The 26,987-nt window shown below is 40.2% G+C and overlaps 2 protein-coding genes across 3 annotated transcripts; one reads left to right on the top strand and one right to left on the bottom strand.

Annotated features, from left to right (window-relative positions):
* Nucleotides 1-1,372: 1,372 nt before the first annotated feature.
* Nucleotides 1,373-4,149, top strand: LOC115682511 (thioredoxin-like protein HCF164, chloroplastic). 2 transcript variants are annotated; one of them, XM_056314533.1, is made up of 5 exons: nucleotides 1,373-1,747; nucleotides 2,137-2,358; nucleotides 2,781-2,884; nucleotides 3,104-3,447; nucleotides 3,559-3,961. In XM_056314533.1, the coding sequence occupies exons 1-4, from the start codon at nucleotides 1,565-1,567 to the stop codon at nucleotides 3,384-3,386; spliced, it is 792 nt and encodes a 263-aa protein (XP_056170508.1). In that variant the 5' UTR covers nucleotides 1,373-1,564; the 3' UTR covers nucleotides 3,387-3,447; nucleotides 3,559-3,961. The 2 variants fall into 2 exon arrangements, with proteins under 2 accessions (XP_056170508.1, XP_056170506.1); XM_056314531.1 differs by having other exon boundaries at nucleotides 1,377-1,747; nucleotides 3,907-4,149.
* Nucleotides 4,150-10,264: 6,115 nt separating this feature from the next.
* On the bottom strand, nucleotides 10,265-26,512 carry LOC115682526 (wall-associated receptor kinase-like 14). Its single transcript, XM_056308937.1, has 15 exons — nucleotides 26,371-26,512; nucleotides 24,676-24,803; nucleotides 19,164-19,248; nucleotides 17,996-18,730; nucleotides 16,342-16,416; nucleotides 14,707-15,995; nucleotides 13,404-13,547; nucleotides 12,549-12,843; nucleotides 12,282-12,397; nucleotides 11,964-12,188; nucleotides 11,447-11,656; nucleotides 11,272-11,337; nucleotides 11,066-11,161; nucleotides 10,907-10,963; nucleotides 10,265-10,711 (listed from the first exon to the last, which is right to left on the bottom strand). The coding sequence occupies exons 1-15, from the start codon at nucleotides 26,510-26,512 to the stop codon at nucleotides 10,613-10,615; spliced, it is 3,762 nt and encodes a 1,253-aa protein (XP_056164912.1). The 3' UTR covers nucleotides 10,265-10,612.
* Nucleotides 26,513-26,987: the final 475 nt, after the last annotated feature.

Raw genomic sequence — 26,987 nt, 5'->3', positions numbered from 1 at the left:
TTCTTTGTTCATAGTCCCCCTCATGGGTCTTTTGCTAACAATGTCCTAAGCAATCAATGAACATTCAAGAAAAAACTGTGGGAACGAACGGTATATTTTCTTGGTACGAAAATTGAAAATAAATCTTTTTCTTCGGAGAAGAAGAGGGATTTCGAACTACTCCACCTTTCCATTTCAACGTGAGAATAGTGGCCATCGGGTGTGGTTGACTTACCCTTTGGTTTCCCCAAAATTAAAAATAATTTTGAGGGAAATGAACTTTTTGCTTATCCAAGTAAAGCTTTTACAAAGTTCATCATAATCAAGTGCTTTTTGGGTCGTCCTTTCTTCCACTATTGCCCCTTATTTTTTCCCTAAAATCTGGACAAAACAAAGAGTATCTAGGTAAATTCACTCACGTTATCTCCCTCCATTATCTTTCTTCTTCAGTCCACGTCCAAACAACATAAGTTCAATTAAAAGCTTTGCTCCATTTTCTTTCCTTCCACTTCCTTCCTTTTCTTTTTCCTTCATTTACCCCTTACAACTTGCAAAACCAAACGAAGTGTTCATGATCTCTCTACATAGTGCATGCCCTCCACTTGAACCAAAAAGTGTCACACATCTCTTGAGATCAACCACCCATGGTCCTTGTGATTTCACAAAGACGATATACTGTTGTTTACACCAAAAATCGATACAAGTATCGACAGTGGTAGAACTCATAACTGACTACAAATAATGATTATTAATGACATTGAAATACAGCCATCGATGCACGATGGTGAATGGTCGACGGACATATTGATGTGATGACAAAACCATGTTACAAGAAATTTGGCTAGGGGTTGAATGCGGGGAAATAAGAAAGGAGACAAAAGAAATATGCCAATTGAAAACAATATGTCGATTAACGGTTGAGCTCAGCGGTACTTAAGGAGTTATAACCACGTGTGAATAAGGTCGACGTGCGATCATGAGGCCTAAAATTGTGGAATTGCAATTGTAACCGCATTTTGAGTGTTAACTGCTAATAATGAGAAGTTATGTTTAGTAGATCATAAAAGGCAGCATGTAATTATCATAAATGAATCGACACTCATCAAGAACAAATTCTCTATGTATAATCCAACCAAACATTCTCTCCATCATCAAGGGTGAATCTTGCCCCGAATCATTCCCTGTCCACAGTAGCTTATCAGCTTCATCAGGCTTATATGAATTATGAAACGCCTTGCTCCAGATATAGGAGGGAAACGTAGCTCACTGCAATAAATCACGAATAGAGAGTCAACGACAACACGTTCATCCAGTCGCTCTGTCAGTCAGAGCTTCGGACAAAGATGAACTGGTGGCGTCAAGATAATCACTTGTTTTTCCCACGGCGCTCCATTTATCTCCCCTCGTCATTCTCTCTCTCTCTCTCTCTCTATTTGCCCCGTGGCTTTGTCGTCTTCTCCAAGGACCCCGGTTCGTCATCCTCTGAAGATATCCCACTTCCCAAATCCAGCAAGCCGGCCGTTATCGCGGTCAAGATCGAGTTTTTTGATTCGAGGAGGAGGACCCAGTTGCGGCAAAGGCTTCCATGTCGCGGGTGGCGGCTTCCAATCCGCTGGCGCTCCACCGGTTTAGGCCCTGCTTTCGGGCAGCTCCTCGGTCCTCGTCGCTCGTCGCGACCCCACCCGCCGTGCGATTTCGGCCCAGGAATCGCGGGCTGCGGATCGTCGCGTGTGGGGCGAATCCTGATCCTACCGAAAGTTCCACGTCGGTACGTTTTTCCATCGACCGTTGCGCTCTTTACTTTTAGTTCTTGCTGCTCATGGAGTCGGTCGGATTTTCCAGTGCCCCGTGCCTTCTAGATTGTAGGGGATTGTTGAATTTGACGGGAAAATTGTTGGAGGATTGTAATTACTGCTCAATTTGTCTGAGCTTCGAGTTTCCCCGACAAGGAACTTAGTTTAGAACAATTTGCATACGTTCGTGCTCTGTGTGAGCGTGTTTGTGTGTGTCTTGGTTCTTTGCACTGCCACTGATAGAGATTTGAGCTTGCATTTTCATATCAATACGTGATATCTATTCTGATCCTCCTCGTATTGCCGTTTTGAGCTGTTTTGTTCAGCTAAAGTTCTACATCTCTCGTTTAAATGCGCTATGCAGGAAAAGTTGGTCCTTGAGCCTTCTTCAGAGAATGACAGTACTACTGACCAATCAACAAGTCCCTCTCCAAACGTTGGGCTCCCAGATTTACCCAATAAATCTTTCAATAAGCAAATAGCTGTAGTTTCTGCTCTAGCTGCAGTTGGACTTTTCTTATCTGGGCGGTTAGATTTTGGTGTTTCTTTGAAAGACCTCACCGTTGCTGCATTGCCTTATGAAGAGGTATGCCTACTCATGCTTGTCTCTTAATAAAAAAAAAAAGAAGAAAGAAAGAAGGGGAAGCTTAAATCGCCGAATAGAAGTTTCTCTATGGACGCGGAGGCCTTCCAATGAATCTGGAATGCATTATAAGTTGGAGAATGCGGAATCAAAATTTAAGCCACTTTTCTAAATCTGATTTGTCAACAACTGCGATAATATATACTGGTGGCAGTATTGTGCCGGTGCCAATTTATATGTGTTTCATATTCTATAAGAGAACCCAAATATACCCATAATTTACTAGTCTGTCAATTTAAAAAACTTGCCTGCCTTTACTATGGTAAATGATAAAGTTAACTTACTGATTTAATTTCTATTGTAATGTTCATTCTGCCACTCTCTCATGTTAATTAAACGTTTATCTTCAATGTTTGATCCCCTAGGCTCTCGCCAATGGGAAGCCCACTGTGGTGGAGTTCTATGCTGATTGGTGTGAAGTTTGTCGAGAATTAGCTCCCGATATCTACAAAGTCGAGCAGCAGTACAAGTAATCGTCTTTACTTTTTTATTTTCAGACTTTATTTTATGGGTCGACTTATAAGAACATTATTTGAGCCAGATCTTTCTAAGTAGTGTAAGAAGGGGAGTATCCTGTAAAGATTGCAAAGACTCGGCTTTAGTTGAAGCTTGAGCTTTCCATTTTCAATAAATCAAACTTGTATCTGTGAAGTTTCTCGCAACTCACATGACAATTTTCTTCATTCAGGGACAGGGTTAATTTTGTTATGCTAAACGTTGACAACACTAAGTGGGAACAAGAGCTCGATGAGTTCGGAGTTGAGGGTATCCCACACTTTGCATTCCTTGACAGAAAGGGAAATGAGGAGGGCAATGTGGTGGGCAAGCTTCCGAGGCAATACCTGCTTGAGAATGTGGATGCCCTAGCCCGCGGTGAAGCATCCATACCTCATACTCGTGTTGTCGGACAATATTCCAGTGCTGAAGCAAGAAAGGTACATCAGGTTGCTGATCCGAGGAGTCATGGATAGGATTTAGATTCACTTGGTTGAGAAGCAACGAATCAAGTTGTTGGTACCATGTTTATAGAAGGTAATGTTTCTATCTCATTGGTTGTATCTGATTCAATTTCATTGCATGATTATGTAATCCTGTTGCACACTCTTTCTGGCATGATTTTACCGTTGGGTTACTGATGTTTAGAGATGACTCTCCTGGTGCACATTTAGTCTTCAAGAGCTGTGAGGCAGCTTATTCTTCTATCTCCTGATAGGAATGCATCTCCTCTATATAATGGCTGAAAGAGCGATCGATCTATTCAAATAACATTTGGATTCTATTTAGCAAGTAGATATTGGATAGGTGTTATGTGCAACTTGCAGATTGAATTATCTGTCTAGATATTCATCACTTGACTGTGCAGATTCAAGAATGGATAATTTATCGAGTTTTACGTATAATTCTGTTATTGAACAAGGCCCAGTGAAATGCTCAAAAAGGTTGAATAAATCTCTTTGAGGTCATCAAGAACAAGCTTTTGTGTTGGTGCAGGGAGATTCTTCAAAAGTTCTACAAAGCTGAGTTTGTGCGGGATGATGAAGGCAGGGGTGGCCGAAGGGATTATTTCTTTGCTACAACGTTACTTGAACTTGCATTCATATTCATCTAACCTTTTAAGATTTTAAAATGTGTATTTGTCGAGAAAGATAGATGAATATCGAGATTTATGGGTACAGGATCTTTCCAGCTTTCTGTATTAGTCTGCAATGAAAACAGCAAACTGATTACGGCGAATTCGTGTGATATCTTCTCGATTTTCTAATTTGCCGAAGACAGACAAGAGCTCTTGTATGAAACTCGGGGAAAAAAAGTAGCCTTGTGTTCTGCAACTTAAATTTCTTAGAAGACAACTTCCGGTAGGATGTCGACGTGGGCGAGCAAACCCCGACTGCCGGGCGGAGGCAAGAGCTCTGCATCATCCTGTGCATTGATGCCGTCTTCTCATCTGTTATGTGCGAGTGTGAAATGTAGTTCTGAGTACCGCGGTGAAGGTGTGGATTGAGAAAATGCGCTGCAGGAGACTTCCTAGCTCGTCTTGTTTCTGTTTTTACTGTAATATTTCTCCGGACCTTCGCAAATCCTTAAAGTTAAAAGGCTTCTGGCCTCGATCGAACCTCATGATCATCGAAATGTAAAATTTTCGTAGGGTATTCTCTCTCTAGGGAAAACATATATATGGAGAGAAATTGAGGATGCAGGACGTACAAACATCGGCATGTTAAAATAAGGAATACATAGATAAAGCGCACTATCCCTGTAAATCAAACGGACAGGCCGTGGAGGCTTTCGTAGGAGCTTCGGCTTCCATTTCTTGATAAGGTTTCCTCTTAATTGAATGCCAAAGATCAACTCGTGACTGAAGTGTTTCGGTCGTTGGGTATATTAGTAAAAGAACACTTGGAGAAATCACTAAATGCTAATTGGTTGAATATAACTTTTTTCCTCTGAAATTTAGTAATTTTTTGAACAATTTACTAGTTACTGATAGCTAGGTACTTTTTTCTAGTATGAAAAGTTATTAATTTCGAGGAAAAGGTTATCAAGAGTAACTACTTGATATATATTTATTTATTTTACATGAATTTTGTTTAAACATGAGATGCATTTCGAATTGCTAAGTGATTAAAAGTTACTGGTCCGGTCGAGAAATTATCAATTATACCGAAAGATTTTAAATTACAGATAAAAAGTTTATGTACTTTTTCAATATGAAAGTAACCAATCAAGTTTAAAAGTTGCTTTCGACCCAAAAAAAAAGTTTAAAAGTTGCTTGGTATGATATTGGTCTGTCTTGATCCTTAACTTTCACCGGACCCAAAGTCAAGAACAAAGTAAATGAGTAACTAATTACCAAGAAGAGCTTTTAGCTCGTTCGTTTCACGAAAAATAACTTTCAGGAAAATGTTTCCTGATTTTTGAGCGTTCATTTCACGGAAAATAAATTAGTAGTGGAGAACATTTTCTATCAATTAAAAAGACACCTTCAAAAGTGGGGAAAATGTTTTCCGCTTTTTCTTTCACCTCAGCTTCTTTCAAATAACACATTTTCCTTTTATTTGTATTTTTTATTTTCTTAAAAATCAAGTTTTAATTATTTTATTTTTTCCTTTGCTTTTCTTATTTTTCCTTTTCTTATTTTTTTTTTTTTGCTTTTTCCTTGGCCGGCCACAAGCGAGGCTCGCCAAATTCTGGCAAGGTCGAGCCTCGCCTGTGGCTGGTTGCAGGCTGTTGCCGTGGCCTACGACCGGCCAAAGAAGAAGAATAAAAAAACAAAGAAAAGGAAAACAAAGAAAAAGAAAAAAGAAATTCTAATTGTTTTGGTAATTTTCCCTAGAAAATCAAATCGGATACCATATGGTAAAAAATATTTTCCAGTTCATTTTCAGGTTTTAGCCGAACACCGAAAAATATTTTTATTTTCCTGAAAAATGGCTTCTTGGAAAATATTTTTCAGAAACATCACATTTTTCGCGAAAAGAACGGAGCCTTAGATCCTTTATTGGTTGATAAGACTAATAACCTAGCCTAAGCACATATCCAATTTGAAAGGTTATTTAATCGTAAATAAACCTTGATTACAGCAAGCAGAAGAGTAACAAATTATATCTAGATTGCATACTTGAATATAAGGAAGTAAATCAAATAAACATAAGAAATATTGACTAATTATTTCAAGTACACAATCGGTTTTAGGAAATGCTTTTTCAAATCATCTATTTTTCACGAAACAAGCGGAACCTAAAGCAATTGAAAAGTTTATCGCCCATACACTGCGCACAGTTTCAATTTCTTTCCCTCAGATTGGAAAAATGGAGAGGGAAAGAACAAAAGAAGTGGGTGTGGAAACTTAGTAAATTTATGAATTTTTTCTCACAAAAGCTCTCAATACCTTCTACAGTTTGCACTCTCAATTCCCATTTTCCCTCCCTCCTTACTTTTACTAAAAAAGAATATAGAGAGAGAGTAAATATCTTCCGATCATGGAAAGGTTGTTGTCAAAAAAAGAAAAAAAAAATCCAAGGGAAACTTTCTTGTGTTGGTAATTGCATGCATGGATATAAGGAAGTGAATCAAATAATTATTACATATAAAGCCACCATTCTTGAAATGCAATGACCATCTAAAAAAAACTTCACAAATGGCGGCATTTGGGACACGCACGACAGGCCAATTTGTTCTGCTCACTTGCGTTTCCTTTGTTGTTCTCATGGCTCTCCATCAAGGTTAAGTAAACTAGAAGGCTAAATCCTCTTTTGCTTCAATTTGTTTGTCTTCATAGCATTGATGCATACGTATATCTCTTGATACCATGACAATACTTTAGTATTGAGAACAAATCGAATGGGGAAAGTATCCAATCAGTCAAAAACTTATTGTACGGATGCCAATTCGGTCCTAAACTTTTCAATTTCGCTGATTTTTGCAAATACATACACGTCTTTTTCGATGATAACGCCATACATGTCTTTTTCGATGCCGATAGGCAGCACGGTGGCACGTGTTGAGGTTTTTGGCACTAGCGAGAATTCGCGTGGCGCCATGGAGGACAGGGAAACCGTCCCCTCTGGTGTGAAATACGGCAGCAAATTGGACATTCCTTCATGTGTAAAGACGGGTTGCAGGGATTCGAACCGCCGGTGGTGCTATTGCTGCGCGACCGACCCCAGCAAAGGATGTGCCACCTCCCTGTACGGTTGTATGTCATTTTGCCCTCCTACCTCCCCATAGGCCATAAACAGAGACGTCGCTGCCTTTGAAAGTTGTGCTTAATTGTTCCTGAATAAAAACGCCATTGATCCAAGCTTAACTCCGCTAGATGTTCTCGAATAAAAACTACACTCTGGCTTTCGCGTTTAGGTTTAGAAAAGAGGAAATAAAACGGGCAAGAGAATGCCCACGTGCATGGCATAGCAAGTGTGAGTAAATTCAGCCTTAAATTTGAACCATTTACTCTCTGCAATCTCTCACATTCACTCAGCTTAGTCACTCTCTCTCGCACTCACTTCCTACCGATGCACTCGATGTCGACGCTCCCCCCGTTGTCAATCCAATCGATTCCTTTGCTTGGTGACCAACCCATACGTAACAAGAAAAAAAGTTGTTTTTTGAGTGAAGGCGTCTGTCTAGATGTGAGACAACGTGTGCAAGGGACTTTTTATAAACAATTAAAGGTATGACTTAGAGTTTAGAGATAGTATCTACTTTGCTGCGTGCGCAAATGTGAGATCGTCCAATAGTTACCTCTTCCATAGCCGGGTTGTACTTCCACTCGGTAGGTAGTATTTGTACTTTTAGCATGAATAGGAGAATTCGATCTATTTGGACTGATAGAGCTGGAAGAGAGGAGTAGGCTCGAACCTTAAATTTCCTTTGTAATTTTTCTTTCTCTAAACTCGTTAATTTCCGCTATTTAAATTGTTAGCTCAATTTGCGTGTAGATAAATTATCTTTATAGGGGTCGTGCCTTGAATCAATATGTTTATTGTGATTAGTTCTACTAACTTAGATTGAGTTTTCTTGAAAAACCAATTCATCCCTCTCTTGGTTGCTTATTTGGACCTAACATATATTTATAACTTACAAACTTTTCTCCGGTTAAGCTATCAATTAGTTTTGAATTACCAACTCCGACTTGAGTTGCTTGCCCACATTTACATTTTCTTTCTTAAATTTACTTACTTTCTATTGAGCTACAATTTCTATTTGCCTTGCTCTCCAACTTTTAAAATTTATCAGCTCATTTTGGATATTACAAATCTCAATTGGAGTGATTATTAACTTTTCTTTGATGAAGTTAACAGCTAGCTTTGCATTACCAAGTACTAAAACTTGTCGCGTAAGTGTAATTGAGTTTTAAAGGTGCGTTTGTATCGCGAAAAATAAACATTTTTCAAAACGTTTTCAAAAAATGATTACTTATATCTCTTACAAATATGATGAATGCAAATTTTTTTCATCGAAATTGCTTATACATAAATTGTTGTTGATAATGAAAATATTTTTCATTAATTAATTATTTTAAGCGTTTCAAGCGATCATTTTTTGGAAAATATTCAAATCAATCACTTTTGCGAAACAAATGGATCTTGAGACTTAAAAAAAGGTGCAATCAAGTCATAAAAATTATTAAATTTGTGCAGTCGAGTTGCTCTGTTGCTTTGGTAAGGAAACCTTTTCCGTTAACTAGGAAAACATTTTCCATTGACTCATTTTCCTAAGCAAACCAAACACCGGAAAATGAGCAAAGTGTTTTCCCGGAAAATGTTTTCCGCGAAACAAACGCACCCTCAATGTGGCTTGATTATGTTGAGGTGAGGACAAGGGTCCAGTCAAAGTTTATTTACTTACTTGCAATAATAACCCTCGCAAAAATGTTAAAAAATGGTAAAATACCATATATGGAAAATTTTGAATATCTTACATGGAAGATTGTTTATATCAAATATTAAATGAGGCCAAATTAAGGTAAGGACTAGAGTCAAAGTTGGTTTTTGGAATTTATAAATGAATGCATGCATGGGAATTCATCAAGAACAATGTTATTACATAAACCCATCATCATTGAGAAGCATAATAACCACGTACAAAAGTTCTTCAAAAGATGGCATTTGGGAAGAAATACACAGCAGGTCAGTTTGTCCGCTTCAGTTGCGTTTTCTCTGTTGTTCGCTTGGCTCTTCATCAATGTGAGTAAAACCAGTAAGCTGGAAAAAGTTCCTATTCGTATCTTTCATCCGTCATTCTTGCTATGTTTTCTTTCCATCCATGTCAATGATAACTGTATTGTTTTATCCGATGCGAACAGGTAGGGCGACCATGCGCCATGCCGGCATTTTCACGGCCAATGGCAAAACGGGTGGTGGTATGACAGGGGTGTCGGGACCCCTGGCTATGATGGGGGTGTCCGAACCGCTCGCTATGACAGGGCGACGGGAGTTTAAGAACCGCTCACAGTGATGGAAGTGTCCGAACCACTCGCTTCTTCTCAGATCAAAGAAAGTGAAAAAACCGCCTCAATGTTTGTCTTGCCCGGGTTGGCAGGTCGATTGCTACTGTTGCATGACGGACCCCAAGAAGCCAGGTACTAAGTGCATGGAAGATTGTATGAAAGAGTGCCCTCCTTGGCCTCATCCAGAAATGTCATTGCCTTGTAAATTGTACTCATGGTTTCTGAACAAAGAAGCCACTAATCCAAATTAAGAATTTAAGTTTGTTTGTCTTCCATTAAGGTCAGAGTCGAAACCCGAACTAAAATTCAGGCTTTTTACCGAAATTAGGCCATCTTTTTCACATTGTTCACTTGCTATATCGAATCAAATTCTATACTTAACTTGTCCCTTTTCTTGTCGCCTTTTAGTTCCCTTATAAACTTGAGCACTAAAGCATATTGCCAAAAGCGTATACTTCTTCAATGCAAATAGATGGTGCTATGATGCGTATCAATGCTTTTGTCACTGATGACGACTCACATTGTACTATAAAGGAACAAGAACCCGTCCCTTCTCAAATCAAAGGCAGCTTAAAACCGCACATTCCTCAATGTTCGTAGATGGCTCGTGGGCATTCGAAGTACGAACGCCATGTTGCATGTCTGACCAAAAGAAACCGTGTACTCAGGAGTCTCGGACCTTGGCTGCTTATGCAAGAAGTTGCCCTCCTTTTCCTCGGTCAGCAATTTCATTACCTTGAAAATTTCAAGTAACTCCTCTGAATAAAGAAGTAAGAAGCCATTGATTTAAGTTACCTTGACCAGAGTACTTCTGTTTTTTTTGGGCATATTGTTGTGTCAGCTTAAAAGTATATTTTGCAGAGAAGATGCTTGAGATGAAGAATGAGAATAACATATTAGTTGTCAAATTGCTTTGCCTGCCTAAAAGTAGATGTAGGAGCAGATTTTTCCATATTAACCTTCAACCAAGAGTCGCCTATAAGCCATTGTGAAGCACTTGCAAAAGCAAACATATTCAGCCAAAGGTGAAAAGCATACAGAAGCGAGATGAAGTTACAAGGGAGTCCAACCTCAAAGAGAGAAAAACCTTCATATCCATCTGGATTGCAGAAAGTGAATATATTTGTCATGCCCAGTTGCATCTTTCCCCATGCGATGTATATAATATCTTATGGACATCTTAGTTGTGATAAGATACGATGGATCATGAAACCTGCCACGATGTAAAATGCCATTCTTTTCGCAGTCTCAAGACTCATCAATCATAGATTTCAACTCTTCGCGGAATTGCGTAACTTTCTCTGCTTTTACTGCCATGACTAACCCTGTCAACTGGTAATTCTTAAGCTGCATGTAAACAATATCTCTCAATTAGTAATAAAGATGACAATGAACATCGATGGTCAAGTCCCAAGGCTGCAGTAGCGGGAGCAACTTTTAATTTACTGTCAGCCCAAATCAATAATTCATTATATTCTTGCCGGTCCCATCAACCAGCAGTAATGCAGGGAAAAGAATCCGGAATGAGTAAGGCTTTCTTACCTCATGATTTGTAACTGGCGGAGCTTGCAAAGGAAAACTGAAGGACCACGAGCTGAGCTGCATTAGATAGTGGAGTAATAATTAACTAATGAAGTAATTAGCCAAAAACAAAAGGAAGTGGCATACTTGACCAAGTTACTGATTTGAGAATATTTATACCTTATAAAAAATTTCATCTTCGAGCTTACTGAATAAAATATCTGCATCTTTGTCACGATTGCTGTTTTGTTTACTTTTCTTGGAACCATTCTTTAGCTGCATCAGGCAACATGAAGCAAAGCACAGCAGATGAGAACGGCATGAATTCATGAATCTAGCACCAGATTGAAGAGAAATGAGTAGACCAAGAGGAGCAGCACTTTTACCTTATAAATTTTGCTCACTAGTAAATAATTACTAAACTTGAAAGAGTTCCTAAGCTCCTCAGTGGGCTTCGAAAAGATAAGCAAGATACATTAATCATGGAAAACTTTAACTATATAGCAGGTAAGAAAACATATTCACCAAGCTCACCGACTTCATACAATATTCTCAGCTGACCTCATCTTCCGTAGCCCATGAGACTTCATCAAAGAGTGCATCATAGAGAGGTGGCACAAGCTGGGGAGGAAAATTCATCACGTGCTGAGATACCAAAAGACCAGTATGCTGTGCTTGCTCCTTCAAAAGTGCTCTGAGATCGCTTATCACATCGTTCTCTGGGCACACTTTAAGGAGGTACTCCTTCAGCTCGACAATACATTTATGATCCTGGTCACCGAATATAGCATATATTAGATCTCCTTTCCTCTATAACGACCAAATTTATGAGCAATACACAGACATTAGACAGCAAACGACTGCACAGAATGCAACAAGGAAGTGCCATCTAAAGAGGGGGGAGATTGAGATGACACCTTCATATCTTTCACATGTTTGTTTGTCTCATCTACTGTATGTTTCGACAAGCTATTTCGTGAGGGCAGATTGATGTTGGTGTTGACACTCACAGCTAAGATGCAAATCACGTGATTAATTGACGGCAAGGGTTAAGATTCCAGGAGACAGATCGACTTGCCTTATATCTGTCCAGGTTAAGTGCGGAAACAACGGAGAAAAGTCCATCATCTTCGGCACCCTCTATCTTAACGACAGTCCCCACTGTTGTCTGTCCCAATATCAAGTCTACAAAGCCACTCAAGTCCCATTCCTCATCACCAAGGTAGTTCTGTAGCAGAATCTTCACCCCATGAAAATCGCTCGGTTTCGGGTCGAAAAAGGCAAAATCAGCTTGAACGACCCCCTTCAGATAAATACACAAATAAAATTCATTACAAGAAAGATAACACGCCGAATATCACCGCCGAATCGAAAGCTATCCTAACGATGCTCTTACTTCAATTTCATCATCATCACCACCACCATCAGAAGACTGGGAATGCGTGCTCTCCTCGTCAGAGGATTCGGTCTGTCTAACCTTCTCTTTCTGAGCATTCTTGCCAAACCCATTATCTAAAAGTGATCATCCAATCGAAAACCCACATCAAAACTCGAGCTTGAGACCAGTTTAAGAACGAAAAACAGGGTCGGAAAAAAGCAGTCTTGATCACCCAACACGAATTGCGTGATGGAAGCGACATCGACACGGAAGAAGTGAACGTACCAGGAGCGCCTGTGCGGCAATTGGACTCGTGGGCATCATCCTGCTTGCCCCTCGAGCTCGCGGAGGCGGCGAGAGCGAGGGAACGAGCGAAGGGCGAGAACGTCCGAGGGCGAGAGGACGACGAAAGGCGGCGCCTTTTGGCTTTGGGAGGCATCTTCTTCCTCCTTCTCGAGCCGATCAGGGACTGGAAGGAGAAGAGAATGACGCTTGCTTTGCACACGCCCACCGATCTGCAGATGCACGATGTTTGATTAGGGTTTAGGGTTTTTCCATGGGGTGAAGAGTAAGACCGGGGCTATTTGTTTCATTTTTTTTCCTTCAACATATTAATGGGAGAACGATATAATTGATCCCTGAACTTTGATAAAACGCGTAACATAATCTCTGAATTTTTAATTTATTTAATATGATCACTAAGCTTTTGATACATGTTCAAATTAATCCATGCATTATATGAACTTTTATTTTGTTCAATATTGTCCCTGAATTTTTGGTAAATATGATCATTCTATGACGAGTTATTAGTTCTAGGAGAAGGTATATCCTTCTACCATGACTGAACACTAGCCTGTTGTTGTTGATGCTCCTCTTTCTCTCGATCTCCCTGCTTTCCGCGAGTCCAATGCTTCCAAGGTTGATTATTTTTATGAGGTTACCTGCCTTAGTGAAGATGACAAGATTTCAAGTACTCAACTTTCTTTGATAAATCCATATTTTTCTTTTGCCAAACCACTTTCTTTTTCACCCATTCGTTCTATCAAGAAGCTTATTTAGCACACTCCCAAGGATGTTAAGGAATATGCCCGATCCACCCGTTTTGATCAGCATCCTATACCTGCTACTCAGCAAGAGCACCTTGTTAATCTTCAGATACCACTTGAGTTTGTGCAACGGTGGCATTCTCAGGATTATACTCAGCAATTCGCCTTGCTCTAAACATTCCATGGCAGAAAGGGTCTTCTTGTAGTTGCCCGTATGGCTCTCCTTGACACCAAATTCCTTGAGTATCAACATGCTTGCATAGGAACCGTAGAAATCACCCTAAATGCTACCTTTTTTCCCAATTTCAATAGGCGAGGGTCAGATAGTGCCATGTTGAAACTAGTCTCTGAATTATATGAAAATGTTTAATGTTATCATTCCATTAATCTAAGTTTAGGAACAATATTGAACATTTTCATATAGTTTAATAACCTAGTTTGAATATGACCAAAAAGTTCAGGGATTATATTGAACAAATTAAAAATTCATAGACCACATTGCAGATTCAGCTAAAGTTCAGGGACCATTTATATCATTATTCCGAAAGAAAACTTGCACCGCCCACGATTTGCTTTGTGAAAAATTACTTTGGTAGGCCCAAGAAAAAAAAATGTGGAAAGTCATATTTCTTAAACCGAAAGTTATTCATGGATGTGAAAATTTTACTCCTCACAATATTGAAATTGAAAACCACTTTTAATTTGCAAAATGTTGCTAATCGCATTTCAAAGATACTAAATTCTTCTAATTCAAAGTTACTTCTAACAAGGAAAAGTTATTAAACATGGGTCGAAATTACTAATCACTAACAGGAAAACACTTGATCCTCATCCCAGCTTGATCTACCGATACTATTATTTCAGGACAGAGAGTAATGTCTGTGTAAGTTAATTATTCCTGTTCTATTGTCCAAAGTGAATACCATTGGGAGGCAATGTACAGTTGAGAGCAAAGCAAAGTTCCGGCGAGAGAAAATCGACATTTCGGGTCTTGTTCAGCCGTCTAGTTGATAGCGGGAGTGATCAATCCCGGCTGAAAGCCGTCTATGACAGATGTATCTCAACCGAGCCGAGAATATTTGCAGCCGTGGCTCGGCGTACTATAAAGAGCATCATCTCGACTTTCAACTCGACATTTGCTTTACATGATTAAATCGAAAACAAGTACAGCTCATAGGTTGCCCGTTTACTTAGAACGTAATCTACATCTTGCGAGTACTGGAAGAAACAGTATTGCTAATGATACATAAAAAAGAAGTCATTCTTTAGATAGCTATGCTGTAGTGGGAAGCCGAAACCTGTAAACTGGACCTGGAACGATATGCACAGGATGATCGGAGAGCGAGTCCGCAAGCTGGTGGTCAAAGACGAGCTCATGGTGGTCAAAGACGAGCTCATCGAACCACGTTACTTAGCAAGCTGGTGGTCGAAGGCGAGCTCTGTTCGCTCAACCAAGATTCCTGAATCGACACCGGTGAAGAGTCCTTCAACTCCTCCACCGAGCCCAGAGAATCGGCCGCCCTAGGCGTCCCAACCAGACGTTGACTCGCGGGCGCTCTCTTCGTCGACATGCCACCAAAGGACCTCTCGCTCCCGTTATACGGCGAGGAACAAGAGGATGCCACCGAGGACGCTGCGAATATGTCCTCTTCTAGCGGCGCCCACCCACTGAGCCTTATCTGCTCGAGTTCCTCGGCAACTTCTATCATGGAAGGCCTCATGTCCTTGTGAAACGCGAGGCATCGAAAAGCCAGCTCGGCCACCTTATGAATGGAGGAGAGCGTCCATGCATCCCGTTGTGGGTCGAGGAACGGGTCAATGATATCATCCACGCAACCTCTACCTATCCTATCAACAGCCAGTGCAGCCAAGTTCACCTCGCTGTGGGGTCGGGAGAAATCCACCACTTTTAGTGCGGTTATGATCTCCACAAGGACCACCCCAAAACTGTAGACATCGCTCTTGTCAGAAAGATGGAAATTTTGATGATATTGAGGATCGAGGTAGCCCGGAGTCCCTTGTGGGGCAGTGGAGATGTGGGAATCCCCAGTCTCCGTCATTCCGAGCCTGGAAAGGCCAAAATCTGCTACTTTGGATCTATAGTGGTAATCCAAGAGTATGTTGCTAGACTTGATGTCTCTATGATAGATGGGCGGGTTCACAGCTGAATGGAGATAGGCAATGGCACGAGCAGTTTCGGCCGCGATGGTGAGCCTTATCGTCCAAGGAAGTCCTTTCCCTCTCTCTCTTTGTAAATGCTGAGACAATGTTCCGTTTTGCATGTACTCGTAAACAAGGATCTGTTCACCCTGCTCAATGCAGCAACCCAAGAGACGGACAAGATTGGGATGACTCACGGACGATAGGAGCTTGATTTCATTCATGACTTGGTCAATGCTATCCGTATCCCTGTGCCGGATCTTCTTAATAGCGACCAATTCGTCGTTGTGGAGCTTTCCGGCATAGACTGTGCCGTAGGCCCCGGTACCCAGCCTCTGTCTCTCGGAGAATCCATCGGTGGCTCTTGCGATGTCTTTGTACTGGTACAAGGGAAGACTGGAGTTGCCGGCTGTTTCGCAGAGAAGGCGCTTCGCACTCATCCGGTTCCGCAGAGCAGTGGACCGGCGATGTGCAAAGAAACAGATGACAGCAAGAGCAACCATTAAGGAAGCTCCAGCAGTAAGCCCTAAAACACCAGATGGACGTGGACATCAGTACAATTATCTTTACAAACCAAAAAGTTGCCGCTACGCCTTTTTTTCCCAACAACACAGAAAAACCACCCACAGAGAGAGAGAGAGAGAGAGAGTTATTGTCCCATATCGCTCTTTTGCTGAACTTACTATGCTAAAAAACAATACAGGCTTATTTTTCCATCTATTTAGTTTCTTTCCTTCCTTGCTCTACCTGTTACATTACTTCTTTTGATTGATAAGGTAGACTCTTTGTTCATTTGCCTCTATCAACTGATATCTGACATAGAAGAAGCACCAGTACAGTCTAACCATAACAAGGGGTAGAAGACTACTCACCTCCAATGAGTATGCCGACTCTTGTACTTCCTCCGCAGCCCCTGGAGAAGTACTTTGAAATGCCACAACTTGAAGCTACAGATAACAAAGGAATGAAACTGAGCGTTCCAATTTCATAATGCAGAATGACAATATTAATTATTCCAGAAATCAATTTTACTTTTGAAGAAAGAGTATAAACAAGTTAGACAATATTTTCACACAAAATTAGTATTAAAAAAATGTATATGTCTAAAAGAAGCTTGCAATTGAAGCCAATATTGAAATGAGCCAAATGTAGGCGTTTCCTTGTTTTTCTTATTTCAAGAAAAAGGATTTGTCAGACATGACCAGTCCAATGACCTAGTGATATAATATGTCAAGTTATGCTTAACTGCGGCATCATGTTTCATGAAAATGAAAAGCTCTTTTAACTTGGGCCGAAAAGAACAAAATGTGACTACTCTGATTACTCTGAAATCGCTTAAGGTTTTACTGTTTATTTTGTTAGCAAAAATTCTACTTCTGTGCCAATCTCCCTCTCCCTCTCTCTCTCCCTTCCCTTTTTACTCTAATGAGCTAATGCTCCTCCGGTATCCTCAGTCAGGAAGCCATACTGTTTGTTATGGCAAAAATGGGGAATTGCAGCCAACACCTAATCCTTAACATGCCTTACTTATATATCATGGACCGTTTTCTGACAGCTTATAGGACAAACGGTCGTCCAGCATCTATAAACATATAGCAGAGTGTTGGACCAACGATTAGCTCAAACTGTAGCCTACTTGTCTGGTCTTATGACCTCCTCACCCCATGTATTTGAGGGGAAAAGAAGTATTTTTTTCAAGTGGGCAGTACACCATTCACATCCTTGGATTGTGCCCCCTCGATCTAGCAATCATTTTGATCTTGCCCACACTACTTAGCTAATACAGATGCAAAGTCAATGCCGATCATGTAAAGAAGCCGACAATCACATAATGGAAGAGTTGATCAAATATATTGACAGAGCTCCAAGATGTAGAATCTTTTCCCTCATAAAGCCCATGTCCCAGTCAAAAGTGAAACTTCAGAGATTCAGAGGCTGCTTTCAAATTAAAGAAGAGAACAATCATCCTAACAAGAAAATTCAAAAAGTACAAAAGCACAAGATCATCTTGATTAATTGACAATTCGCACTCTTTATTATTTACCAATCTCGCACTTTTATTGACCAAAGAAAGGACATCCCTGTATCCTATTGGATGACAGTTGAATCTTTCTTTTCCTGCCTTTTCATATGTCCTCAATAAAAGAAAGTTAGACCCCAAGCAGAAAACAAGAGATGAAACAAAGAAAAGGCCGTTTGATGAACAAGATTGGAGATTTCACATGGTCAGCTAACTTTTGGGTCTTTCACACTTAAAGGCATGAACCAACTTAGCAATTAAGACTTGACTTTTCATTGTATCCGAATAGGTCCCTCAATTCGAACTTTTTTTGCCCCGCACTGTCTATCAGCAAATCATGTGATAATTTCAATCTGTTTTGGAGTCTGAAGAGAAGAAAATAACAAGACACATGACAATTAGCATTATCCCAGATGACACTACTTTGCAAGTGTTATGTAATAGTAAAACGTGCGTATTATCTACGATGGCTATGTACGTACGCATGCTCCAATGAGTTGACTCACCTCTCCGGCAACCTTCACCGTGGACGAAGCCATCACCATCAAAACCAGGATCACACTCACACCTGAACCCTGAACCACCATTAGCAAGAGAAACATTCTTGCAAGTCGCATTATCTGAGCAATTACATGACCCATTGAGCCACCATCCCAACTCCAGAGCTTGAACCTTGAGGGAGTTCTTCTCCGGGTCAACAGCAGCAATGGAAGAGAACAAGAACTTACAACCTATACTATTCAATTTCTCATATGCAATCAAATCAACCCCCTCCTTACTCTCTTTCGAGTAACACGTTATGTTTTCTCCTCGGCAGCTCACGTTCTCGAATGGGTTTTTCACAAAACTTGCCGGCACGAGGCATCCACTCAAAGGGCCTTTGCATTCCTGGAATAGAAAGCCATTTGTCCAAGTGGGTGCATAATTTTTGCTAAAAAGAGACTTGATCGAAGCGACTGGGCGGTAGCATTTCGCTGGGAGGTCGATGATTATGCTATATGCGGTCAAGTTCAGGACTCGAAATTCCCCGATTCTGATCTCGGAGTTGTTGGCGCAGCTGAGCTGGATTTCGCAATGGCTGGAGAATCCAAATGGGAAATTCACATGCTTGGCAGATCTTCCAGTTCCACATGATTGGTTGCACTTCGCGGCATCATGAGCTTCTGCTAGAGAGATGATCGAGATAGTGGTGATTATTGCAAGAATTGCTTGTTGAAAAACCATACTCAACTGGAAATGGACTTAAGCTGAACTGGGTTGATGGTATCTTGGGTATTCATCAGCTTTCTGCAACCAAGTAAAGAAAAGGTGGAAACTGGCTGATCACGGATTTGGAGTCATATCACAAGCTAGGAAAGAGAGTGATAAATAAAAATTAAAGGAATTTTCTATGGAAGACGTGACAAAAGCAGCTGACTCATGGTTGCAATTTGCTGAGAAATTAAAAGCTCTCTGTACCGTTGGGAGACCATCCATCACCATAAACGCTCATAGAACAGAGAGAGAGAGAGAGAGAGAGAGAGAGAGAGAGGTGTCTATTTGGAGCTTTTAATTCGATCAGAGACGCAATGAATGGTTACCCATCTTTGAGGGAAATAGAATCAGTCAACCCTTGGGCTTGTTCAAAACAAGAAGAGAGAAAAAGGAAAAAGAGAGCAGTTTTGGTGACCATACCTCTAAAGGTTTCTCGTTTCAGATTTGGAGAGGCTGGAGACTCAAGCTGTGCAGCCGGCTGCTCTGTGGTTTGAAATTCGAAAGCCTGCAATTTGAATTCTTGAAATCTCCGGTCTCAGCTCGGTCACCTTTTCCTCATGCTGGATCAAAAGAGCTCAAGAACCCAAAAGGAAAGCAAGAAAAGAAAAGGGCTTCACTACAAGATTCTCTCTCCCTCTCTCCAAACACGCACACACACGGACACCCACAAGAGCCTCGACTAGTCCAACGTCAAAAGAACGACCTTTTCTAGTAAGAAGAAGAAACGTCAAAGCGGACAACATCATCGTCCATGTGAGCGATAGGGTTGGGTCATGGACGGGAAGTGGAACAGAGCTAATACGTGAATGTGAAGGTGGGGGGGTGTCGAAAGCGACGGACGAGAGCTGCACATTATAAATGGGTTGACCCGGGGACGAAGAAAAAGCAGAGGTGGAGAGGTGAATATGTGGACAGCAAGCAGCTTCACCACCACCTCTCTCTCATCTTTTGCTCCTCCATGATTCGACGAAGGTGGGGAGGTTGAAGATACACCGCGTACGCAGCTTGTGTAGCAGTATATTCCCCTTTGGCTGAAATTGGATCTTGGGATCATAATGGAATGGGATATTGCAAACCGCATTTTAACATGGGTTTATATTATTCAAAACCAATCATTTAGTGTGAAAAATCTTTCTTTCCAAAGTGGGAATTGTTACTATTATAAAGTAGGGGCGAGTAGAGGTGACCGATCCTAGCTATTTTTTCTTTGGGCCTTACGATAAGGATCCTCACGCCCTCTACAGAACGTTAGGTTAGAATTACGGATACTCCGTATTATTCATGACCCAAGGTCCGAAGTTGACAAGTCTGTGGTCGTGATCCAACTAAGATATATTTTTTTTTATAGAAATCCTACTAAGATGTGAGTAGCTAGGAAGTCTCCTTACATGAAGTACGCCATGGCTAGCCAATGTATGTTAAGCACCTGTAGAAGGGAGTCGCACATTGCTTGGGAGAAGCCAAGCCCCTCTGTTTAAAAGCCTCTGAAGCTGCCCTCGACTCGCAAGAGCTCTTTTAGGGATGAGAACTTTAGTTAGTATCATAACCAAGTTTTGGTGGATTTGGATGTATGTTAAGCCCCCAGCAAAAGGGAGTCGCAAATCGCTTGGGAGAAGTCAAGCCCCTCTTTTTAAAAGTCTCCGGGGTTGCCCTTACCTCACAAGAGCTCTTTTGGGGATGAGGACCTTAGTAATCAGTTCTCTTATTAATTACGTGAATAGATCGAGCTCGTTAGCTTGTGGAGAAAACGGTGGTATCGAAAAATAACAACTTAGGTTGTATCTTTTGTGGGATTCAGTATGGGGTGCCACGGTCTTGATATGTGATTGCCTGGTCTAGTGAAATTACTTTAGAAAAATTAAGTTTGAAAATTGGGGAAATGCTAAAAAAAATTGAAATCAATCGTTGCTTGCGCAAAAAACCAATCCATGATCGGTAAGATGCTATGATATTGGTGAGTTTCAAATATTATTGGTTAAAAAAAATGAAATTGCTAAATTGTTTGTATGGTAATTGGTCAATAATTTAGCAACATTTATCTCAAATTGCCACATTTATTAGATTAATTCCCAATTACAAACTTCCATAATGACTCGTCAACTTTTATTATTTAACTTACCAACCTTTTAATAACAACTACTATATGAGATTATAATCTTAAATGGAATTGTTATAATCTTTTATCCGATGAAGTTACTAATAGTGTTAGGTTACTTACAATTTAGTTTTTTTTTTGCATGTTTCTTTTCAAATTACCTAGGCAACAACTTATCCACCTTCATTTAGGTCACTTGTCAATCTCAATATAAAATTATCCACCTTGATTTAAGTAACTTACCAGCTTTTGTATGATCAAGTTATCGAATTATTTTAGGTTGCCAATTCTTATTTGATTGACTTACCAATGGCTTTTTAGCTATTTTCAAATTACCAACTTTTATAACAGATTACCATCTTTTGCTTTCACATTATTAACATGAACATAGGTAACTTAATAATAGTTTATATATTAAGCAAATAAGCTTTTCCGTCATAATAAAAGTAGTGAATTATTAAAATTTGGTAATTTGGAAATGCTAAATAGAAAGTTGGTAAGCTATTTAATTAAGAATCGGTGATGATTGTCACTCATATCGATGTTGGTAATTAACCATAAGAGTTGGTAACTCTAAAATAATGGATGAGAAGATGCGGGAATAAATGTTGGTCTCCTGTGCAAAATTGATAAGTCATTACAAAAAATTGCAATTTGGAAACAATCAAATACACCTAGGTTATTAATTCAAAGAAGAGTTGTTACCCGCATATCTCGATAACTTCAGCAGATAAATACTGGTAAATCACGCAAATCAGGGTTGATAAATTAATATAATAGTTTGTAATTTTAAATGTGGAGTGAGATACGCAGATAATGTTGGTAGGTTATGCAATTAAAAAAAATGCTAAACTATATTAATCAAGAGTTGATAGCCTAACATGAATTGGTAACTTTACGTGATAAGTCACCTAGAACAGCAATGAAAATTTAATGCAAGAGTAGGTAAACTAAGATACAAAAATGGTTAAATTACATAAATAAAAGTTGGTAACCTATTACAACTTTTAGTGATTGGGAAACAATGAAGTAAACGCTGTTAAGCTATATAAATAAGAGTGGATAACCTAACATTTATTGGGAACTTAATCAGAGAAAAGTTAATAAATCACTCAAAGCATGAATACTAATATGATCAGAGAGTTGGTAACTTTGAAATGACAAATAACAAAAGCAAATTAAATGTTTGATAAGCGACACAAATAAAAACTTGTAAGTTTCACAAAATTTGGTAATTGGGAAATAAAAGAAAAAGTTGATAAGTTATTCGAGTAAGAGTTGGCAACTTAAAACTAGTTTGTAAATTAATAAGAGAAATATTGGTAAGTCATTCAAATTATGATTGGTAGTTTAACGTAAGAGTTGGGCGCATCCATGTACGCTAGAGAGAGAGAGAGAGAGATTCACCAACCTTTCACGCTAGCTACTTCATTTGGATAGCTTTCCTTATTAATTTATATGGCCTTGTTCAAGCTCCGACCGTCTTCCCTAAAATCTATTCCTCTGTTTTCCTTTGTTTTTTCTTTTGCCATTTAAGCTCGCAGTCCATGACCGTCTTCCCTCAAATCTATTCCTTTGTGTGATTCTCGATTTTATATTCAAGTCTCACGAAACAAAAGTGATGCAAATGAATCTAAGGTTCCTATTGTGATTTGAACATATGACGAACACTTCAGCCAACATACTCAAGCAACTCTCTCAAGTACGCTTCACAACTTCATGGAGACATTTCAACCAACAGCCTGCGTGGAAAGAGATTACCAAATCTAGCCATGAAATCGAAATTATTTTCCATCTAAAATCAGTATTTAGAACAAAAATGTCGTCACCAATCATCAACTAATAACTCAGATTTTCAGTGATTTACGCATGAGTTACGTGGACGGAAATTGGTGTCACACTTATCTAGAACAAGGAAGAAAAGAGAACAATTGAATTACCTTGTCGAGGAAGGATTCTCGATTGCGCTTACTACTCGAACTACATGAGGAGGTGCAGCTGGTTGATGCTGTTGGTTTGTGCTTGCACTAGCACGTTTTTGTGTAGCTGATGCAAGCACAAAACTGCACCAACACTTATTTATGCTGGTGCGTGCTCGGCACTGAAATGATTACTTTTAAACAATGACTGGCATTGAAGTAATCGCTTTTTAACAACGATTGGAACTGAAGTGATCATTTTAAAGAAAAATTGACACTTAAACGATCGTTGCTTATTAACTTTTAGACGACGTTGTTTAGGGGTTATATGCTGACTGGGCACATCAATGGGCCACGTAGGATTGAGAAATTAATAAAATATAGCCACGTCGGATTTCCAGTGATCAATATCGAAGTTGACATTTAAGTAATCTCTTTTTTTTTTTAAAAGTGGCATTTCAATGATCTGGAAAAAAAAAAATTTGACACTAAAATGAGCGCCGTACACAACTTTTGACATTTCTACTATCATTTTCCCGATATATTCATCCCTTAAGTTTGGTAGGGTGAACTAGTAATTTCCAAAAACGAAACGTCTTGCAATATTCTTCCCTATATAGCCATGGATCAATGAATTCGTTGAAATTTAGATTCTAGAAGTATTCTTTTTTATGCAAAATGTTTTTGAGATCCTAATATCCTATTTTACCCTTTTATGACCAATGTATATGCCTATATATGATCCTTGCATCGCATTGATATGAAGTTGTGTAAAGTTCCAAAGCAAGTGGGCAGGTTCAAAATTTGCAAACTAACGTCAAGAACAGTGCCATGTAAAAAAACACTTTTTTTTTGTCAAATTGTCACATGTATGATTAAAGCATCAATAGATAATGAATTGTTCATGCAAGTAGCCTTTGTCCATTGATGTTCCTCGGATCCATTCATAGAAACAAAAAAAATAATATATCTTCCCATGAAAGTGCAAGAAGAAAAAATTAAAATAATAGTCTAACGAAGTTTCACAAACCCGTCCTTTTTAAGACAAAAGTCCGAAGAATATTCATAAATTGATTAAGCAAAGACATGATTAAGTAAAACCGACACTCATTACCAAGAATAAGATCCAATGGGGTATGAATACACCGCCGATGGATCAAAGATAAGCTCGTATATATATCCGACTTCGTTTTGCCACACTTGAAAAAGAAGGCGATGGCTCGAAAATGCATATCGGACATCGTTACGACGCGCGCAAAAAAAAAAGCTCGATATCTCATTTTTAGAAGATGAGTTGCGAAAGGAAGCCTCTCGAGGTTAAGCACGAAATTGAAGCCGAAGACCATGAAAAAAAACACCATACAGGCAATAGGAACAGAACAAACTCAGAAACTAATCCCAAAAAACCTACTCTTGACAAAAGAAAGAAAAAGAAAGGACAAGAAGCCCGACAAGATCCAGCAGCACTCTTTGATAATTTTTCCAGCAGCACAATCAATGTTTGACAGGGAGCGCAAGGGAAATGAAGAGCATGGTCAAACTTTTTTGGTAATGATATGTGGCCTACAGACAGACATGCAAGACAGGTGTCATCCCTATCAATCAATAACATTACAGGGATTATTATTATTATTATTATTATCGTTATCATTGTTGCTGTTGTTATCAAAATAATGTGTTTTTTGGTTGAAATTTGCAGCAGATTTTGACTTGCCGGTCCATGAGAAAAACGGGAGCCTAATTTCAATTAGCATCGCAAAACAAGAGACACCAGCTTTCGGACAAAGGCTCGAGCTCGGTGACCAAACTTAGTATATATATTTCTGGTAATTGTTAGGCAGATACACCGGTAATCACTGGTAAACCCGCGCGAAGTTCCCCTTTTCCTTTGTTGTTATTAGATGAAACCGATATGTACTCTTTTTTTTATATGGGGATTGGATTCATCGCGGGTTGACGACGACTTCGATTTCTTTCGTATCTTATACTCTGTAGACCTTTCGAGGCGTGTGGATGCTCGATCACGTGGCGATTCACGGATTCTCTCTGACAAATTTTTACAAGTTTCATTCTTTTTCCATCGTTTTTCCGGGAATTCAAGGAAAGCAATGAGTAAGGTTCATGGAAATGGCGTGCGTTATCGTGCTTGACTTGGTCCATTGCAAGTCCCTAGTCAACCTGGAAAGTGCAGTCCAAATTACGTCGGTCTATCTTCTTGGAGAGGGGAGAAATCTTGAAAATGAAGGCGAACCAATTCACGGGGTCATCATTCAATTGCCTTTCCATTTCAAATTTTAGGACCACCAAAGCGATCCATCTTTCAATCTTCCTCGAAGACCAGAACGAGGTAAAGCATGGCTCCTTTTTTTTTTTTTTTTTAGGTAACCGAGGTGTCAAGCAAGCCATACAAGACTCACTCGACTATTCTCGGGAGACTAAGACAAAGAACCCACCGCCATGGCCCTAACTTAAATCACAAGTGCTCACCAACCTGAATCGAATAACATGGGACCAAGTGCGCTTAACCACACAATCCCAAAGACGCCCTAACCAACTGCTCAACGTGGCTCCTTTTGCTCTAAAATTGATGCTATCAAGCTCCTTGATTGATTGCCCCTCCTTTTACGCGTCCATTGACAAATGTGTACCTTTTTTTCAAAGACCAAAGCGATGACGGGTGGGGTCTCAAATAAACATTGTATTTTTATAGGAAAAGTCGTCCAAGAAGTCATAAATTTATTGTACGGCTGCCAGTTCAGTCTCGAAACTTTTCAATGTGACTAATTCGGTCATGAACTTTTTGACGATTTGGACGAGGGTTGCGACCCTGTGATTGCATGCGACACGTGGTTGAGGTCTCTCCTTAGTTTTGTTCCTTAACCATGTCTTGACGTCGTGTTTTTTCCTTCATGATGTCTCGGGCGTATAGCTCGGGTGCTTGGCGTTCTTCCTATGACGACAACACGCGTGCAAAAAACGTAGAGACAAGAAGATGAGATGGTGAAACAAAATCCAAAGCCATTCCCCACAATTCTTGGTTATCCAAATATGATTACCCTCGGGAGGAAGGGGCCAATTTTGCCTACCGACTACTGCCTATGACGTCGAAAACTTTGATTTCTGGTGGGGGAAAGAACGACACACGATGCATGGACGTGGGTTTGGAAAGCCAAATGCAGAGCTTGTTTAAGAATGTTTCGTGTAGTCATGCGCTTGTGAAGGTCCCTTTCCTGGGACAGAATCATCTCACCAGACGTTGTACGGCATCTTTCGCTTCGTGCCGTGTTTGTAGTCAGGTTTGTGGCTTACTTATGGATAGTTCGCGATTACATGACGACCGAGAGATGATTGGAACCTCTTGTTTCTCCTAGCGAGATAGTGTCATGGGTGATCGCTAAACTTTCACGCAATGTTAAACGCGGTCCCTAAGTCATTTGTTATCTAATTCAATGTCCCGAACATTTTAAATTCGGGTTCAATGGTATCCTTATGACCAACAGAAATTGTCCATGTCCAATTGGACAGGCCAGATGCTTCCACATCCTCATTGAAGAGGCCCACTTACATTACAAAAAAAAAAAATTCCTGTTCTTCTTTCCTTCTGTTTTTTTGCCCATCTCCTCCTTCCTTCCAAGCCATGCTCCACTGTCGTTGCCGTGCAAACCATCGTCTTCCACACCGTCTCTGTGCCGTGGTGAACCATCAGCTTCCATCGCCTCGTCATCTTCGCCACCGTGGCCGACCCCGTTGGCCATCGCCACCCACCCCCCCGCACACCACCTAACTTCTCTCTCTTTCTCTCTGTCTCTCCAAAATACGCAAATACGAGGCGCTGTTGTCTATGGCGTCGCACCTACAATCTCGCCTGTCGCGTGGCAAAGAAATAGAGAGAACAGATGCAAACCATTTTTCATAGGCGTTAAACTTCCTCAGCATGTTTGTGACAGTACAAGCATCGCGAGCGACTTCCATCGGGGAAAAGGCAAGAAGGAAATTTCCCCTTAGCCTTTGAAATTACATGCATTCGGTATCTTTTGAAGCATCCGAACCACATGTCGCTCAAAGGAACAGAGTCGACTAGACCTGATCATGAATCGAGCAGCAGCAGCGGCGGCGTGAAGTTCCAAACTTACAAAACCGTGGCTGGCTTGCTCATGAATTAGCTTAACATTTTGGGCGGGCCTGTCGGGCCGTAGCCCAAACAGGAAAATGCCCGTGCGAGCCCGAACC

The sequence above is a fragment of the Syzygium oleosum genome, unplaced genomic scaffold (assembly GCF_021117445.2).
Source record: "Syzygium oleosum isolate NSW1041296 unplaced genomic scaffold, Sole_v2.1 Sole_v2.01, whole genome shotgun sequence".
Taxonomy (NCBI): domain Eukaryota; kingdom Viridiplantae; phylum Streptophyta; class Magnoliopsida; order Myrtales; family Myrtaceae; genus Syzygium; species Syzygium oleosum.
The sequence above is the reverse complement of the archived record's forward strand: the minus strand, read 5'-3'. Positions and strand labels throughout refer to the sequence as shown.

What these genes read in the sequence shown, in the direction of transcription:
- LOC115682511 (XM_056314531.1), top strand. Translation starts at nt 1,565, where the DNA reads ATGTCGCGGGTGGCGGCTTCCAATCCGCTGGCGCTCCACCGGTTTAGG. An exon ending in CTACCGAAAGTTCCACGTCG is followed by an intron (nt 1,748 to 2,136) that starts GTACGTTTTTCC and finishes TGCGCTATGCAG; the next exon opens with GAAAAGTTGGTCCTTGAGCC. An exon ending in AAAGTCGAGCAGCAGTACAA is followed by an intron (nt 2,885 to 3,103) that starts GTAATCGTCTTT and finishes TTCTTCATTCAG; the next exon opens with GGACAGGGTTAATTTTGTTA.
- LOC115682526 (XM_056308937.1), bottom strand. Translation starts at nt 26,512, where the DNA reads ATGGCCAACGGGGTCGGCCACGGTGGCGAAGATGACGAGGCGATGGAA. An exon ending in TTGCCGCACAGGCGCTCCTG is followed by an intron (nt 12,398 to 12,548) that starts GTACGTTCACTT and finishes GATCACTTTTAG; the next exon opens with ATAATGGGTTTGGCAAGAAT. An exon ending in TTAACCTGGACAGATATAAG is followed by an intron (nt 11,657 to 11,963) that starts GCAAGTCGATCT and finishes TTCGGTGACCAG; the next exon opens with GATCATAAATGTATTGTCGA.